At 31.8% G+C, this 19,328-nt stretch overlaps 2 protein-coding genes and 1 long non-coding RNA gene across 5 annotated transcripts in view; 1 reads left to right on the top strand and 2 right to left on the bottom strand.

Moving 5' to 3' along the window:
* The window catches only part of LOC114935642 (uncharacterized), a 114,237-nt gene extending 112,848 nt beyond the window's left edge, over positions 1 to 1,389 (bottom strand). The window contains exons 1-2 of the long non-coding RNA XR_014924477.1: positions 694 to 1,389; positions 130 to 226 (exon numbers count right to left, since the gene is read on the bottom strand). This is a non-coding gene — a long non-coding RNA (uncharacterized LOC114935642). The remainder of the gene's footprint in view (positions 1 to 129; positions 227 to 693) is intronic.
* LOC114935636 (sorting nexin-29) lies at positions 921 to 6,347 on the top strand. Of its 2 annotated transcripts, none has more exons than XM_029308514.2 (12): positions 921 to 1,261; positions 2,283 to 2,527; positions 2,805 to 3,106; positions 3,178 to 3,300; positions 3,582 to 3,828; positions 3,917 to 4,046; positions 4,305 to 4,546; positions 4,784 to 4,999; positions 5,074 to 5,230; positions 5,315 to 5,455; positions 5,563 to 5,702; positions 6,026 to 6,347. In XM_029308514.2, exons 1-12 carry the CDS (start codon positions 1,259 to 1,261, stop codon positions 6,108 to 6,110), a joined length of 2,031 nt encoding a protein of 676 aa, XP_029164347.2. In that variant the 5' UTR covers positions 921 to 1,258; the 3' UTR covers positions 6,111 to 6,347. The 2 variants fall into 2 exon arrangements, with proteins under 2 accessions (XP_029164347.2, XP_029164348.2); XM_029308515.2 differs by lacking the exon at positions 921 to 1,261 and adding an exon at positions 1,285 to 1,596.
* Positions 6,348 to 11,714: 5,367 nt separating this feature from the next.
* Positions 11,715 to 18,578, bottom strand: LOC114935622 (glucocorticoid-induced transcript 1 protein). Of its 2 annotated transcripts, XM_029308495.2 has the most exons (9): positions 17,716 to 18,578; positions 16,474 to 16,631; positions 16,268 to 16,368; positions 16,060 to 16,181; positions 15,808 to 15,974; positions 15,231 to 15,369; positions 14,598 to 14,678; positions 13,143 to 13,278; positions 11,715 to 12,737 (listed from the first exon to the last, which is right to left on the bottom strand). In XM_029308495.2, the coding sequence occupies exons 1-9, from the start codon at positions 17,954 to 17,956 to the stop codon at positions 12,551 to 12,553; spliced, it is 1,332 nt and encodes a 443-aa protein (XP_029164328.1). In that variant the 5' UTR covers positions 17,957 to 18,578; the 3' UTR covers positions 11,715 to 12,550. The 2 variants fall into 2 exon arrangements, with proteins under 2 accessions (XP_029164328.1, XP_029164329.1); XM_029308496.2 differs by lacking the exon at positions 14,598 to 14,678 and having other exon boundaries at positions 17,716 to 18,577.
* Positions 18,579 to 19,328: the final 750 nt, after the last annotated feature.

Here is a 19,328-nt window from a genome sequence, read left to right as displayed (position 1 = left end):
AGGACAAATGTATCCTCTCTTTCTTTCTCTCTCACGATATTATTTAATAATTTTTTTCTGTTTTGCACACATGCATGTGGTTATCAACCCAAAATATATATCTACAATTGTATAATTTTATTGACTCACCATTACACGCCAATTTAGCAAATTGTAGCACCATCCGAGATTGCGTAAAATGACAGCATGACGTAATAGTACGCGTCGCTCTTTCCCGCCAAAACACCTGAAACGATATATCGAATGGAAGTCACATGATCTTCAGGAGCGTACATATTTTATCGAGGCACATGGTATATTAAGCCCGCATATTGTTGGAAAGAAATATTTTCCAAAAAATTTAAATTTTATTATTACACTAAAATATATATATATATATATATATATATATGCAAGAAATAATATAATATAAATTGTATGTGCAATATATCGTGTTCAATATATAGCGTTATATTTTGTACTCTCTAGAATATTTACTATAAATATATTATTTATATATTTAATTTTATATACTAATGCAAATAATATATATTACATATTACTATTCTTATATTACATAATACTGTAATACTAATAATACTGTAAATATTATATGATATACTATAACCTCTACATTCTATATTATATAGTTAAGCTACACTATATATGACGTTAAATGATATTACTATATTACAATTAAATATTTATAGTTACCTGAATATTAACCTTATTGTATTTTATATATCGTTATTCTTATTATGAAAAAAGTGCACTTAAAAATCTGCGAACTTCAGAAGCACACTGCACTCCAGCACGTGTCAGACGAGACTGTGCGATCAGCTGATCCGATTGGCGCGCAAGATGTTTCCGAAGCGACCAATCGACGTCATCGATTCGCGCGGTCGATCGATCTATCGATCCATCGCGACGCGCGTCTATTCCACACTGACACGTCTATGTCCTCGGAGAAGTAGCGATTAGCGATACGCGATACGATTATACTGTGATGGAGCCAGTTCCGCCCCCGACGTTCCGCTGATTTCTTTGTGTGACGATGAGCGTCCGAATGTTTCCGCGTTAAATGTCATGACGCGACAACGACGACGCACCAGTGCTTCGTCCCCGAAGTGATTCGCGCGATTCTCTTTTTCTCTTTCTCTCTCTTCTTTCCTCCGCAGTCTCCAATTCATCCGCGGATATTCCGATTTCCGATGAACGCTAATAATCCTCGATTGTGAAAGGCAGATCGAGGCAGTGATCTGCTCACTGCGTCGCTTAAATGGTAAGTTCGCGGATAATAATATGCTTTTCCCCCTCCGTGTCGTCAACGACGATGAATGGACGCGACTGTGACAGTACGATGCCTGAAATGCAGTGCGATGAAAAAATACGGGAGGGTTAGCGTAACCCAGATTCGCGATTACCCGAAGCACAGATATCCGGGAGAAATCTGGAGAAATTCGTAATTGGTCGTAATAGCGTTCCTACGCGTCATTCGAGTGTTACGTTTTGTATCGTGAACTTTTTACACAAGTTTTTTATTGCCTTCTACGTAGTTTTACGTGTCGTTTGTGTTAGTATGCAAATATGAGTGATAAAGCATCTACATATCGTTAGGTATATATGAGTTCTCCGAAGATGTAATAAGGTTAATTATCCAGGAATGCAACATGAAGTGACGACAGTATTTTTTTCTTTGTGTCAAGACAGTTTTCCTTTTTCTTTTGCAATTTTTGAATTTCTATTATAAATGTTTAAATATAGGATAATGATATAAAATGCATCAATTCTTTACTTGATAAATACATTGTTTTGATCTATTATTTTTTTGTATTTGTACAATTCAATCTTTACATGCACCTAATATATGTGTATACTTTTACTATTATAATTTGATTTCAAAAAATAATTTATAAATTTGTGAAAACTTACTAAGTCTTATAGTAATTATGAAAATAAAACTTTTTTTTATTTTTTGTAACATATTTTAAAAACTAAAAAATGTGATTTCTTGTTTTTAAAAATATATATAACTTGAGATACTGATCTTATTAAATTTTAGAATACATTTTAAAGGAAGATTTTTAATTATTTCATAAATATGAGGCGCATAGGATATGCATAGATTGTGTAATGCAATTACTTAACAAGAGTCATCAATATAAGTCTTATGTAATTAGTAGTAATGACATAGTCTTCTATTTTAAATTACAGAGCATACTGCAAAGCATCAAGAAATGTTAAGATTCTTCTTTAAATTCCATTGATTTTGATTTATTTTCTGAAAATATTACTTGTTCTAGGCTTTGCGTATTATGTCAGCGATAGTACCGAATACACATAATATAATAGATCATGCAGTCGAGAAGGAAAAATTATTGGAGGGTCTATTAATGTCCGCAAAAGAATGTCATGTCAGATTTGGTGGACGTGCGGAATTAGCTACAGAATCAGAAGCATGCGTAGCAAAGCTCTGCCACATATTTGAATCAATCTTTGATCATGGATTAAAGACAAATTATATAGAAAAAATTAACTCAGCCTTCAGGTAATATTTACAATATTTTGCAAATGATCAAATTTAAATTTATCTTAAATTCATGTTCTATAATAATTATCTACATGTGTTTATTATACAAGGTCATGAAACAGACCACAAGCTTATCCAATATATGATTCATGAGTGAGATGATAAATGCATGGAAATGATATTTTTTTTATTGATAAATTTTTAATATGAGTCAAACAATCATATTTAAGTTTACATCACAATGTAACAAAAACAATAAAATATTAAAAGATATTTTCTCTCATTTATTTTATAGACACGTATCCGACTTGGTTTCTGGTGGTAATGTGAAACCTGGTAATATAATAGATGCAGCATTCTGGCCATGCATAAAAGAACAACTCACATGGCATGAACAGGAACGTTTTAGTATATTGAGAAAGGTGCATACAGATTACGGTCGAGGCAGAGCATGGCTGAGGGCTGTCTTGAATGAAAGGTCTCTGGAGCGGCACTTACATGCTATCATAAATCCGGATACATTGTCTCCCTTCTATGAGGAATGGGCCTTTTTACTCGATCAGGAGAAGAGTTCTGTATTACCTAACGTAGCTGCAGGTATTTTTCGTTCTGAGACAATGACTATTCTATTTATATCAGAAAGCATAAATTAATTTAATTATTTGTAGGTCTTGGAACAATCTTATTTGCAATAAGAGTGGATAATGAGGAACTTGATGATTTGAAAGGAAAAGACATGGACAAAAACAGAGGTGCTCAATCAGAGCCAATTATTTCTACATTAATTCCAGGTGAATATTAAATCTATTAATTTAATACAAAAGATTTATCATACTTAATAAAAACTTTTAAAATATAAAAACGAGATTACACATGTAATGTTAAATAATTTTTTATTATTCAAAATAAATATTCTGCATAATTTTTTCATCTAACAAAATTTTCAATCTTTATTTTAAAAACTCGAATGTTATTTAAAACAATATTAAAATAATATTAAATAAGATTCCTGCATCAAATCAATAAAAAAATTGTCAAATTATTAATATTCTAATTATAATCTGTCAAACAGATCCTCTTGCATCTGAACAGGAAAAGCGGAAAAAGAAAGTACCAACACGTATTATTTCTTTCGATGATGAGGAAGACGAACACAGGGAGGAAAATACAACTTCTATAAGCGCACCACCGACATGTCGCAGCTCGCCTACGGCAGTATCGACTAAAGATTCTATCTCGCCTTGTTTATCAGATTCTCAACCACAAGTTGATTCCAACAATAGTACAGTTAATACAAAACTTTTGGAATGGGAACAACGGTAGGCAGCTGTTATTACATGACATAATGAAAGATATATTGTACATAGTATTTTTTTACATATACAATAAAAACTTTTTTAATATCAGTGAGTCTTTCGAAGAAGAAAAAGTATTAACTCCTATAATGGATACTGGAAATATGGGTGGCCTTGTACCTGTATCATCACTCGATCAAACATTGGATGATATGATAGTCACTATGCCAAATTATTTAAATGTAAGTTTATATTTTGATTATTTTTAAAATAAAAATTTAATATATTTGTTATATACAAATGTATTTAAAAATTCAAAGCAGATTTATATATTGTAAATGTTTATAACATTTATTAAATGCTTTAGAGTAATACTAAATAATTCTTAGACAAGAGATAGATTTAATCCATAATCAATTTCTTTCCCTAAAGAACAAGATTTAAAAATAATATATACATAAGATTATAATGTTCTCTTTAAAAGTTTTATTTTCATTCAGGATTCAACAGACGTGACGGAACCTGCAGTGGAAGCAACAGAACCATTAGTTGGTTTAGATCTGCATATAGATCCAGAGAATCTAGACATAGATACATTACGTGTAAGGCTTTTAGCTATGACAGAGGTGTTGGAACAAGCTAGAGAAGATGCTATAACAAGCAGATTACAATTAGCTCGCTTCCAGAGGCAACATCAACATTATTTAGAAAGGCACGAATTGCAATTGCAAACATTAAATAGGTAATTATGATTGATTAATTTATAAATAATTATTTTATATCTTGATTTACACGTAACTTAATTTTCCTAATCTCTATTTAATTAACTGAAAACATAGTTTCAAAAGTTTTTAACAAATTTATATTAATTTATAAATAATAGTTATAATATGGATTATATTAAGTAATGTATGTGATTCAGCAAATATATTGATTATGTAATGAATATATAATTCTAATCACAATTTTAATTATGCAGAGAAAACGAACTCTTACGACAACAGTTGCGTAAGTATGTTACTGCCGTTCAAATGTTACGAAGAGATTCCAATTCCACGACGATATCCGAGGAAGATCCGCCGTTGGATTATCACAATGAGGCACGACAGTATGAAGAGAAATTGATACAGGTTGCAGATATGCATGCCGAGTTAATGGAATTTAATGCCAGACTGACAATGCAATTGACAAACAAGTATGTAATCACACGTTGCGAAATCATGCGATGTTTCATGATGGTTCTCCTAATTGAATTTGAATTTTCTGCAGGGACAAACTAGTGAAGATGTTGCAAACAGAATTGGAGTGTCTCCGAGGACCGTTGAATGAGGACGATTTACCTGCGGAACCTCCATGTCTTATTCATATATGGATTCCATCCGCGTTTCTCACAGGACAATCATCCGACATACATCATGTTTATCAAGTATAAGAAGTGCAACTTTATAATCTAAAATCTTTTTATCAACAATAATTCTTCTTTAATTTTTCCGTGTATTTTCCAATATAGATTTATGTACGCATAAGGGACATAGAGTGGAACATTTACAGGAGATATGCTCAATTTTATGCGCTTTATAGAGAGCTAAAGAAACATGACACTATTGTTACAACTTTCGAATTTCCGCCAAAAAAAACAATAGGAAATAAAGTAAACTACATATATATGTATTGAAGTATTAGATGATGCATAAATTTGTAATTGTATAAACATTTATATGTAATGAGAATAATTGTTATTGCATTGTAATGTTCTAGGATGCGAAATTTGTGGAAGAACGACGACAAAAATTGCAACAGTGGTTACGACGCGTCGTCGGACGAATAGCTCAGTGCTCTCCCGCATTTGGATGTAGACCGAGCAGACAGACGCTCGTATCTTTGATGCCTTTTTTTGGGTAATTTATTTAGTCTATAAGAATAGCGCTTCCAATAAATTAACATTGTCCAGAAGTATGAATTACTACTGGACTAAAAGAAGCTGGTACAAAAGAATCCATCATAACTATACATCGGTATCATAAAGTTAGCGCTAAACGTAACTATTTACGGCTTATTTGTGTTTATCTAATAAATAATGTATATTAAAATTGGTTACATTTGGCGCTAAATGTGTATAAACATTTATTATAAGCATTGACACGAATATTGTCAAAATAATAAGGATTATTTTTTATAATGTATTTTTACATATTTGCCAAGATATTTTTTTTATTTTCAGTGATAGTCCTAATGCTGAGGAATCGAGGAAAAATAATTCCGCAAGAAGTACTTTTTCTTCCTCCCCTCAATATATGGGTTTATAATTATGACAATTTTTATAGACAATTTGTACATACATGAAAAAGAAAAATATTAATTTAATTATGCGAGATGAGTATCTTGTTATACATATTATAATGTTGAGAATTAAGAAGATGAACATATGATTATAAATATTTATGTAAATAAAAACATATCTATACACATGCGACTTATATGATGCTGACATGTGTTTAAAATTAATATGTAGCAAAGATTAAACACTGGTCTTTTTTATGAAATTGTTTTATATTTTTTAAATATTTTATTACCAAAAAAGAAATTACTATCCCATTTTAAAAATCCTATTTTTAGTTTAATTGCAAAGAAAAATCGTTATATTATAATAAGTAAATTGTTTTATATGTCCAATGCAATAGATTAGTATAATATTTAATCAGTAAAACCTAATATAATTAGATGCTCTCTGTGAGAATTAATAATAATAAAATATATATTTTATTAAATATAAATTGAAATTGAATATCCATAAAACATTTTTAAAATAAAGGAAAATATACATGTATGTACCAGTTGGCTAGAAATACAAACATATCTGATAATTTAATAAAAACAATAAAATAAAACATTAAGGGTCGACAGGAGGCCCGGTGGAGACGCCATTATTTCCGCCATTTCCCGCCATTTTATCTCAACGTTTCCGGCGCCTTTCTCGATCTAACAAGAGTTAGTATGGACTAACTCTTGCAAAACTGAAATATGGACATAAGTTTTTATGTATACACGGGAATAGGAATGCATTAGTGAATGAATTTATGTACATATTGAAGCATATGTATTTTTCTTGTATGCCTTGACATGCATTTAAATTCATGTTAAGGCATTCCTGTGCATATCATAACAAGTTATACGTCTCAATCTAGTTTTTTAAAAAGTTTATTTACGTAAGGCGTCTTAATAGTAATATAAAAAGGTACATTTTTCTTTCCATTTATCCTTTATGACAAAAATAAAGGTGCATATTGTTATTGGAATAAGTACATTACAATATTATGCCGGTAAAATTAGAGTACAATTAATTGCGCATGTAAAAAATCAAATCTTTTTTACAAACTTACGCAGAATAATTCTCACTATGGAGAGGTAAGATAATAAGAGGACTCGCGTTGAGATCAAGGACATTGATAAGTATATATCTCGAAATAAATCTGCGCAAAACGCAAGTAGCACTTTTGGCTCATTTAAATAACAATCCATTTTTCTTTACAATATATTTGTACTAGGCAACACTTTGGCCGTGCTCACCTTTCCATATTGAGAGAAGTTCTTTTTTTTCCTTAATAGCATGTGGTATGCTCTGAGAAAGTTACAAATATACTTATTATTATTATTAACATTTCTCCTTTCTCTTATGATCGATGAATGAAGTAATAATTATATCGTTTGGTAAAGCCATCGCGCGCAACAATCGATGTATTTATCTCAATGGCCGAACGAAACATCGTGAGCTTATTAAATTATATCACAATCGTAGTATTCATCATATTTATCGTCATATTCATTTCGGAGCATTGATAGTAAATCGTTCACGATGTTATTTTCTCAGTCATTAAAAATTGATAAAATAAAACAATTTTCTTCTCAAACTAATCGTACAACACGTCAAGATATATCATATTTCAATACAGGAACATTAAAAAGCACCAAGTTTTCATTTAATATTCTCAATGCTTTTCGACACTTACATATTCCCATACAATTCCTGGAAACGTGTGACGATAATTTTGATCAACAAACATTAAATAAAAGATATTTAAACTAAAAAGATAACTTTTCAATAAAGTAATTTTATATTATAATCAAATAAAACTAATCATTATTGTAATATTATAAAACTTATCCGCAAGATTATATATCAATATATAAATTGATAAATGCAAACGTATGCAAAATATACAAGCTGTTCCAAAATGGCATATATCATTGTTCCTTATATTAAAAATTTAAATCACTTCTATCTTAGTGAAAGTATCAAATAAGATCATAATTTTAATGTTAATTTTTGGGTTTAAATTTTCTCTTATTCTCGTTATCTTTATTAATTAAGCAAATCAAAATTTAATTTAGTTACCATTTTATTAGAATTTACATATATAAATTGTTAAGTTGTCTTACTTTTATTTCTGAAGATTAATTTATAAAGAATTGACGTTTTTCGAATATTATAATTCGAATTCAGTGATATTTTAATGTTTTTATTAATAAAAATCACATTTCAAACTTTATAAAAATCTCGTACTTGACTCTGCTAATTTTGAAACATCTTGCAAATATGATAAATAATTATATAACTGAGAAATATAATTATGAAAATATGAGCACAAAACAAAAGTATTCTTATATATATATATATATATATATATATATATACACACATACACACACACACACACACACACATATATATTTATATGTATACATACATATACATATATATATATATTTATTGATCGATGTGTTGCTTCATTAATAAATGTAATTTTGTGAAAATGAAGCATCTCTCGTGAGTCACTTATATTCTATATCAAAAGTTGTTAATATAAGAAGCGCGTTAATTTATTATTTACATGCTCTATTTCTCTCTTTTGACTAATTTTGATTTAGCCCTAGGACCGACTAGGAAACTAAATAAATTTCAAAATTTTGTTTTTAAACAAGACAAGAACAATGAATATAAGAGAATTATAGCATTGTAAGATACTCTTTTTTTAAAATAGAGAATTCGAAAATATCGCGAATTAAATGAAACGATTAAGAAATTTGTTATTCTAGAAAATCAAATATATTTGCATTTGTAAGACCAAGATATGCAAACATATAAAAATACTTAATACTTAAATGGCAAATTCTATAAAAAATTGTCCATTTTTAATTTGATAAAGATTAACTTTAGTCGCAACAATAGTCTATGAATAATATTTATCCTCGTGAACCTATCATTTTCGTAACATATAAACATATATTTGAGAACAAAAGTGCTTATTAACACAAGTCTTGCTATTTTATAATAGATTAAAGAGTTAATACATCATCAAAAAAGTTTGATGATACATTAACTAATATATGCAGCGCGTTCAAATAGTGAAAATACATATTGCTCGGTACATCGGAATTATTATGTATGACGTATTTGTGTCATACTTATGCACGAAAGATAAATTCATTCGATAATAGTAAATAGAATGAAAAAAACCAATTTAAATAATGTTTTATATATTTATTATAAAACAGTGAATAAAAGTTGCACTTTTTAAATTTTTTTCAGCAGGTATATAAAATTTTTTTAAAAGATATTTTATATAACATACACATGTGTTTTCTATATATTGGAAAAAGTTTTGTATAATTTCTGAGCATCTTACACAAATTACGATACACGTTCAACAATTATTTTTCGTTCAGTGTGCAAGATACTGCAACGATACATCTAGACTGTGTCCTAGGGTTAAATAAATTTTTAATTGACATAATCATTTTGCCGTTTCTGAAGCCTGCTCAGATTTTAGATATGTAGAGAGAATGTACCGAACAGTATAGTCATGTGTAAGGAGAGATTATTTAATAATGAATTAAAGTATATAGATCTATATACACTCGTTCATAGGTAATCGGAAATATGATTTGAGCCTAATTTATTAATTTAACTTTAGATTTTTCTTTTTTTTTCTTTTTTTAGGTATATCCCAAATAACAGGTAATAATATTCGGTTCTAGCAGTCTTCGTACACGTTACTCTGCTTATTACGGAATCGATAACGAAAACTAACAATAATGATAACACATTATGCAAGTACACGAAGGTTAAAAAGTGGAGCCCTTTGACAGATTGCGGTGAAAATAACGTTCGCTTTGAAATCTTTTTCTTTTTTTTAAATCTACTTATTAAAATTACGAAAATCTGTTCTTTCATTTTATTCATTAATATTAATTATACACTATTACGCGTCGCGCATTACTTCGGATTCGTTCAGGATGCAAAGCACGCGAACAGACCGAAGTATAATAATGTAGTCGAATACGCTTTTCTCTTCTCGAAGCTGCTCTACACTCAGATATCGATACGACAGAGAGTGTGCGGTGTGGTACGAGGTGTGTTGTTGTTAGATCTGTAGCAAAATAAATAAAAAACGAAGTTCTCTTAAGCTAGTAAATACTATACAGCTCCAAGTAGCAAACTGACGTCATTTTGACGTCAAATGACGTCATTAGACGTCAAAATGACGTATGTTTGCTATCTGGGGTATTTTCGTATTGTATACACTTTAACTAGCCAGTGTGCATTTTGTGTGTATCCTGACTCTCTGATTAACCTTCCTGTCTATGTATAGCACACCTTACCACGCATTCTAAGGCATGAACTTCCTAGTGAGCTGGATAAGAGAGAGCATAGACCAGTGTGCCAGGTACTTATGTGTTAACATTCTTTTTTTTCTTCTTTTTTCCATCTTCACTGTTGTAGCTAGATATTACATTACATTATTAGAAAGTATATTACTATCGTATTTAAAAAACCGTTTCTTCCGCGCTCTTGGCTTTACACACTATCAAGATTCTTATTTTCCTCCCACAGACACTGTAACTATAAAAATTGTTTGCAAAATGTGTACTAAAAAGCAAAAAATAAACTTGAACTTCTTCCGAGTGGCTATATCTGCGTAAAACGATAATTTAATCCATCGCACGAATAACTTTCAACTTTTCTTTTTTTTCCACGCATATTTTAAGATCTCTCCATTAATTTAACATCGCAAAACATATAATTTTTGATTCAAATTAAAAGAATAAACCTCCATTTAAATTATTAACTGTCTAATTTAACGTAAATTTACTTTTACAAATTGATATTCAGTCTGCGTTTGGCCGAATATTCCAAAATTGATTTTTCTGTCGCGCTTTAAGTCTTCAAAGTTATTCGTGAATGGTTAATCATAATTCTGATATACAACACATACATACTGTCGCTTTGTATAAGACGCAGATTATATCTTCCTAAATAATTCTCCGCATTTATACAAAAAACATACACGCACACCTGTTTTTCGTGCCAGATTATGGAACCGTTTTTATGACCACATCTGATACCACACTGACAAAAGCGCATGTCGTCACTTCAACCAATATCTAGTATTATCACTCATTTCTCTCGCGTTTCTGTCAACTCAATACGTAGCCTTCTTATGTCGTTGGACTCATTCCATCATGCATTCGTCAACCTGTCACTGCATGTTGTGTTGGTTGTACATATTCAGTTTGTAAACTAACGTAATATATAAGATAAATCAAAAATATTGTAGCCCTATGGTATTGTCGCAAAACAGAATGGAAGAACGATGAGACGTTATCAATTCCGGATAAAGCCTAGAATTATCTCGAAATATCAAACACAATTTCGTATTTCAAATTTAGAATCATTTGCCTAATCTTTGTTAAAAATATTATAGGGAGAAACACATTCGCGGCTTCAAATATTTTCATGATAAACAATCGCGCACATATTTATCTCGCCTAAAAAATGACGTTCTCGTGTAAAACTCCATTTCTGTAAAACAAAAACATAGGGATACATCATTTTCTAACTTCTCATATGATAATAGTTTGAGAATATTTTTTTTAGAGCATACAAGTAATAATACAAAACGATACAAAATTCTAACAAGGGTGATTCACATCTCTGTCACTATGCAATCGAGTACTTCAAACAATGAAGATTCTAATAAAAACATCATAGAGACGAGCAACAATGTATATATACGTATGCATATATATGTACGTATACGTGCATACATATATATCGTGCACACGTGCCTTTTCTTATCTCCTCTGTATCCATATAATTTTGTTTATTCCAACAATCAAATTTAATACTTTTTTTGTCATAATCTTGAATATTTTATCCGTGTGTACAAAATTAAAGTCGTTTAGCACATTTTAGCACTAAATTTAGAATACGCAATTTCATTAGTCTTTTTTCCCTGTAGAACACAATGTTCATTCCTAAACGTTGTCGTTTTCTTTATCTTTTTTGTGTATTTTTTTCTTTTAGTTATCACAAATTATTGTTCCTCGTATTTATAGATTATTGTTTCGAACATTATAAACGGAGCTCGGATGCCGTCCAAATACTTTATTTCCCTTTTATTTTTTTTTATTTGTATTCATGCAATTCCGCAACTTCTTTAATTACACGATCCACGATGCCAGCACGATGTCCGCGCGGCGCGCACTGGGAACAGGCTGTTCTTTTTTCTTTCTTTCTTTCATTTTTGTTCGGTAACTTTTCTTTGTCGATATATATGCTTTTACGTCGAAGTAAATCACTTTCTACCCACAAGGTCGTTAAAAAAAAATATATATATGTATGTATATATATATAATATATACTAATCGAGCTTACAAGTGTAACACCGCAAGATAAAGAGTGGGACTATGGATTTGGTGGAGGTGTGGTCGGTGTCGTATGCGCGGAGGGTGATGCACTCGAGGCGACCATCGTCGGGCTGGCCGGCTGTTGCAATGGCAGGAACGCTGATCCCAAGCTGGGTTTCAACTGGAATGCTGGAACGCACGGCTTTGGGGAATAGTCTAGTTTGCTCAAATCTATCATGGGCCGCCTACATATGAAAAAAGAAATTTTATTATTTACAAATATCCTAAGAGCACAAGAGAAAGCAAACGAGGGCATTTTCCTCCCTCTGGAATCAGTAAAAAATTGAGCATCTGCTCTAGCTCTGAATAAACATTGGAATTTACCTGCACATTTAATATAGAAAAAATTAAAATAATAAAATAAAAAGGAGGGGACAAAAGAGAAGAGTATTTGCTCCTCTCTGGAATCAACAAGAAATTAAACATTTGCTCTAGCTCTGAATAAACATTGGAATTTACTTGCACATTTAACATAAAAAATGAAAAAAGAATAGAAAATAAAAAAAATTTAAGCATCTCTCCGCTCTGGAAAAAATTCTACGGATGCTCATGCCTAAGAAAGAGACAATAGAGAGCGACTTCTACGTTACCTTGCATCTTCCACAAATTTGAGGTTGACTTTCTCACAGCCATCGGGCGGTTCCCTCGCCAGGAACCTGTTAATGTGAGGAGAGGTACCGAGACGTCCTTCTCTGTCTTGTTCAGGTGTTGAACCGCGGCTTCCACCTATAAATTAAAGAATGTGAAAATCGCATTCTCGTGTAAGAAATGGAACGTTGGGTGAAACATTGTTTTTTTTTTATATTGATCAAAATACATAATGAATTTTACATGCCATTTGATATTTTAAAATAGATGCTAGAGTGTAAACAGTGAGCTTATGTAAAATGGGGTATTATTGTACATTTGTTTTACAATAAAAATAAATAATAGCATTAAAATATTAAGATCATGTATGTATGTATATATATTATAACATTCTTGCTGTGTGATGCTGAAAAAATAAAATAAAATAAAGGTATATATAATATATTTAACCGTAATATTTATCATGCATCTTTTAAATTGTTATTAAAGTCTTCATATAATAAATATATGTTTTCATATATTAATAGCAATATTTATAGAGACAAAAGAGAAAAATGTCTAACTATAAAGAATAAATAAGTAATATATAAAACATTCATAAGTCATATCAAAACATGCAACTAATATCACTATACAGAATTTTGTTAAATATCTGATTTATATATTATTTTAATTATTGAGGTTGCATATAATTTAATAATGTGTTATTGATAAAAATATATACGTATAACATGTGTTTTTTATTTAAAAAATTGTAAGCTTTTGAATAGAGATTCAAATCACGATAGAAATAATGTGATTATAAAAATTGTGACCATATAAGTTTGAACAAAATTTAATATCATTATTCTTTTACTAAATTTAGTTTTACATATGCCTTGATGCTCTTTTAGGGGTCAATAATATCATGCATACGAGATGAATGTCCTAATGAATCTTGACAAAAATATAATTTTTTTTTCATTTATGTGTATGTATGTATGCTTGTATAAGATAAATCACAGAGTAAACCATACTAAAAAAAAGTTACTCTAATAAATTTTCAAATATGTTTCATAGAAAAATGTATCAGCTAAAAGTTACTTGATCTCAAGAGGGAGACATTCTATGATAAACACGATTTTGTTCCAAATAGAAGCGAGACTTCAAAGCCCATCTTTATTTTTATTATTTTTTTCAATAAAATCGTATATCTTCTTATTTAAAAACGCTCCTGTAATAAAACTGTACTGATCATGCATGAACATTCTTCTTAAAATCAAGTAACTTTTATTTGAAATATTTTTCCATAAAAGTGATATTTTAAAATTTATTATGTGCGAGAGTAATAGTTTTTAATGATTCACTATCCATATCATTAGATGCATAGTATTAACATGGCAAATCGAGAGATTAAAAACAAACAAATGAGATCTGTGAAAAGGCAAAATCAAATCTTTCCGCAAATATGCTCCAACCTTGTAAGAGATCGCTAGGCGGACGGGACGCATCCATAACACCAGGAATCAGCGGAGACTCAGAATTCCTAGATGGAGGGCCTGTCTCAACAGGCACACACCTTTAGTTAGTGTGTTACTTATACTAAATATATTCACGTTAACCAGAAACAATTAATTAGAAAGAATATACACAAGTATGTGTGTGTATATATACAAGTTGATATAATTATTATACGAGTAACATAATCAAAAGAAGAAAATTATAAAAAATAAATTAAAAACGTAGAATACAATTTTTTATGAAATAGAATTACTTTTTAAACAATTCATGTAAAAAAATTCTATTCTACATTTTCAATTTATTTTTATTTTTGTTCATATAAGAATCAAAATTCTCTTTTGATTATACTACTAAAAAAATAACACACAAATACATTTTGTACAGAATAAATAATTTTGTAAAATAATTTAATTCTTATTAATCTTAATTCTTTTTAATCTTGACTGTTACCCAGCTATTTTTGGAAAAATTTAGCATACTATCAATGGTTCTTTTTTTGCATATTTGTAATAATCATCTTAATTTTATCAACACCATCAATTACACCCACAAATTAATTGAGTATATAAAGACGCGGTTGCACGACTTACCTGAAGAATAAGAACTGGAGGGAAGGTCGGTAGCCGGCGTTTGTGTGTTGACACTCCGAGTGGTGTTGACACTCCGTAATAGATCTGCTAAAGGAGCGCGATGTCCTTCGGGTGTGATTTGCTCGCGATATCGTGCATACTAGAAAAGAAATAGATAAATTCAATACTCACTAAAATATCATATAATTATTGTACAAGACTATAACTTTGTATGAAAAAAAACATACGTAAGCAAAACTAATATTTTGCATGAAAAATACATTTAAAGCTTTTTTTATAACATATTTAGCGGCGATTAATGATACATATCTAACAAATCAATATCTAGATGCAAAACCGCAGGTATTCGAGATAAAAGGTATCTATAATATGTATGTAAAATAATGAATATATATTATTCATTCGGATAGAAAATATCTTTCGAGATAAAGTTATAAATATATTTTGCTCAAAACTGCGTGTCTCTGCTCTTTTTCTAAATTAAATGTGTAACTTATATATAAAATAATCTTTTTAATTTTGATAAAATATACACATCGAATTTTGTAAATTAATAATTCTCAACATTTCGAACTACCTTGTCTTCTATTGGATGATCTGCGTCGCTATTATTGGCTGTACTTTTGAGCACGAGTCCTTCAATTTCTTGATTGAGCCCTTCGATAGACGAACGCATTGGAGGCCTCATTGGTTTCACTGGGATATTCATAGGACTTGCTTTTGCACTCAAGCTAAATTGATTGTCTATAAAGATAAGAAACAGGATATATAATATTCAATTAGATTTAATATTCAATAAAATAGAACAAGAAATTTTTTGATCACTCACGCATGGATGTCTGTGAAGCAATACTGGGTAAAAGTACTGAATGATCTCCGGGAAGTGCAGGTGGTGGACCACCCGGCATTATTAGTCTACTGCTAGTACCTTCTTTATTTGTACGTTGTAATCTGTAACAACAATATATATGTATAAAATACAAATTGACATACGAATTTTTCAATAAACAGAAAACGTAAAACGAAACAGCACATACCGATGCCTGAAATAATTCTTCTCCAATTTTTCATCGGTGACAGTTTGTTCTGTGGGATGACGACTATGCATTTTTCTTGGTTCATTGGAACATTCTTCCGTCTATACGATAAAAATAAGAGGTAAACAAACAGATCTCATGTGATATACATGTATTCATGTTACATTTTTATGCACATGTTTGTAAAAAGGACATAATGTACTCACCTGAGTAGATTTGTCCACCAGAAGACTGGAATGCATATAATAGGACTCACGTGGCCATTGTCCTTTTAGATAGATGGTATCCAGTGATGCTGTTCGTCGAATACTCTGGCTGCCACTTAAGCTATCGCTACAACGGCCGCTCAGTGTTTTTGATTTGGCTGGAAAGTAGGATAATATTCAATTAAACGAGACAGTTAAATAGATTTTCTATTATGCAATTATTGCAAAGTATTATATTTGCCAGACCGAACCATAAAAATAATTTTCGGTTGCTGGATTGATTGAAATTTGACCATCAAAATAATGAGAAAACAAATGTAAATAATAAGTCCACAGTGTAACCGAACTAAAAATGTCTCTTCAGTTACTGCAGTTGTAATGTGGAAGTGAATTAAACTTGTGGATTTTCAAATGTAATCTTTGTTCAAAATAATTATGCACAAAGTGTGTATGTAAATGTGAGTTAGTTAGTCAAAAGTGAAACATGATTCATAAAATACATTTAAAAACAAAATTATAAATGTATGTTGCAATAGGTTGCATTTATAAATAACTATTTATTAAATGATTACAATGAATTTAGAGCAAGCAACGATGGTTTATGCTAAATAAAAGCAGTCTTTCTTTGTTCTCTAAAAATTTAATCTCGAAAAACAACTAAGAAAACATTTAATAACTAATTCTTTCCCAATATTTAGATGAACAAAGATAAACACGCAAGACTTGCAAATAATTTCTCTCTCTCTCTCTCTCTCTTATTCCCAACTTATTTTACAATTGAAATAATACAAAAGGAAGAAGTCTCGTGTCAAATAATACATAACACAAAAAGCAGTCTTACATCTATACAGCGAACACAATAAAGCATTCTTATCCAGCTTGCATACCTCGGAATAAGCAATACGTAAGATACCTTACTTCTTCATGGAAAAAATCATTTCTTTAAAGGACATCCAAAACCTCGCCATGCACTCACTCCACAATCAACATACCCCTTCACCAAGAACAAGATTCCAAGAGCAGACAACAGATTTTGGCTACACTACAGTACCGGTCGGTTACTATCGCTATTGCGATAGAATCATCAAATATCCATCGCTGGAACCGATTTCGTTCCCGGCGATGATCCCCGAGGATGCAGAGAGAAATGAAAACTCAAACGGACAAAAAAAAAAAAAAAAGCGAGTCTGCGGGAAGGAAGGAGAGACCAGAAGGGCAAGAAAGATGGGAGCTCCGACATACCTTTGTAGGATAGGGACCCGGGACTCCGCTGTCCCGAGGAAGACGACGTCTCCGGGGAGATTCGCGCCCGCCAGACGGCCGCGTTCGTCGGCGAGACCGTGGGGCTGTTGCTGTTGCTCTTTCGAAGGCTGCTGCTTTGCCGGCCCTGCCTCATGAGCGAGCTCACAGGCAGGGTGGCACGCATCGGGCCCTGCTTCGAGCATGGCGAGGACTTTCGCATACGCTGCGAGGAGCTCGACATCTTCGTTTTTCGTTTTATCTATCTCTCCCTCTCGTTCTCCCTCTGCTATTTCTCTCCGCAGAGAAAACTATTCGGATACGATCCCTCGCACGGGGAACTCGACGGAGCGGACGCGCGCCTGACGCGGCTTCCTCCTGCCTCGGCGAACTCGCCGCTCTTTCTCTCAGGGCGCGGGAGAGAGAGGTGGACCAGACCCCGCGCGAAGAGTCGCGCGCGCAACTACAACTACGGGCTGGCTGCCTTTTTCCTTTTCTCTCTCTCTCTCTCTCTCTTTCTCTCGCTCTTTCTTTTCACGGACGCGTCCCTGACGCGGAAGCACGTATCCGACGTGCTAGGCACCGGGAGACGAGGACTTCTCTTCGAGGCGACGAGAACGGAGGAACTTGGCGCGAGCACGACGACGAGAGGACGACGAGGACGACGACGATGACAGCGGTGGCGGCGGTACGACACAATGCCCTACGCGTCTTGTCATTTGCAATGTTCTGCTGCTGCACAGCTCGGCACGCACGTCACGTGACCGCCCGTACTCGCCGACCATTGGTGGCGCGCGACGCTCGCGGAGCGTCGTACTACGCGAGGACGTGCAGCACACCGCGTTCCATTCACTACCACTCTGACATTACCGTGTAGTCGCGTAGCGTAGCGCGCCGCGGCTGGTGTGTTAGCTAGCGTCCTATCGCCGTCTCGCTCCCTCGGTCCCTCGCATCTCTCTCTCTCTCTCTTTTACGCGTACTCAGGGACGTGAAACTCTCCTTAGCGGCGTCCCACGATTACGGGGAGACAGTCGTCTTTGGACGGCGCAGCGAGATGGTGCACCATATGATTTCGAGGCGTTTTATTTTATTTGAGATATGTATATAACGCGACGTGGGATTATTTTGTATATATATAACGAGGTAAAATTTGGATAAATTTTCGACAGGTTTAATTTATTGTGCATTCCTGCAATTTATGCACCTGAATCAATTATTTTATTTTTGATTAAATATTGAATAAATATATTATATATATATATATATACTATATATTTAGTATAATATATATAGTACTACAAACTAATTATAACTGTTAACTATATATATAATAATAAATATATATATATATATAAATATTTTGGTCAGGTTTTATTATATGTACATGCAATATTTATGCATCTGAATCAATGATTTATTTTTTGATTAAATATTGAATAAATATAATATACTATAATATATATATATATATATAATATATACTATATAATAAATTATACTATATAGTATAATATATATAGTATACGATATAATAATAATATATCTATATATATATATAAAAATTTAAATGAATACTTAAATTTGGGAAATATATATAATGTCTATATAGGTTTATT

The sequence above is a fragment of the Nylanderia fulva genome, unplaced genomic scaffold (assembly GCF_048542155.1).
Source record: "Nylanderia fulva isolate GAGA-0341 unplaced genomic scaffold, ASM4854215v1 Scaffold18, whole genome shotgun sequence".
Lineage (NCBI taxonomy): Eukaryota > Metazoa > Arthropoda > Insecta > Hymenoptera > Formicidae > Nylanderia > Nylanderia fulva.
This window is presented reverse-complemented; position numbering and strand designations above follow the sequence as displayed.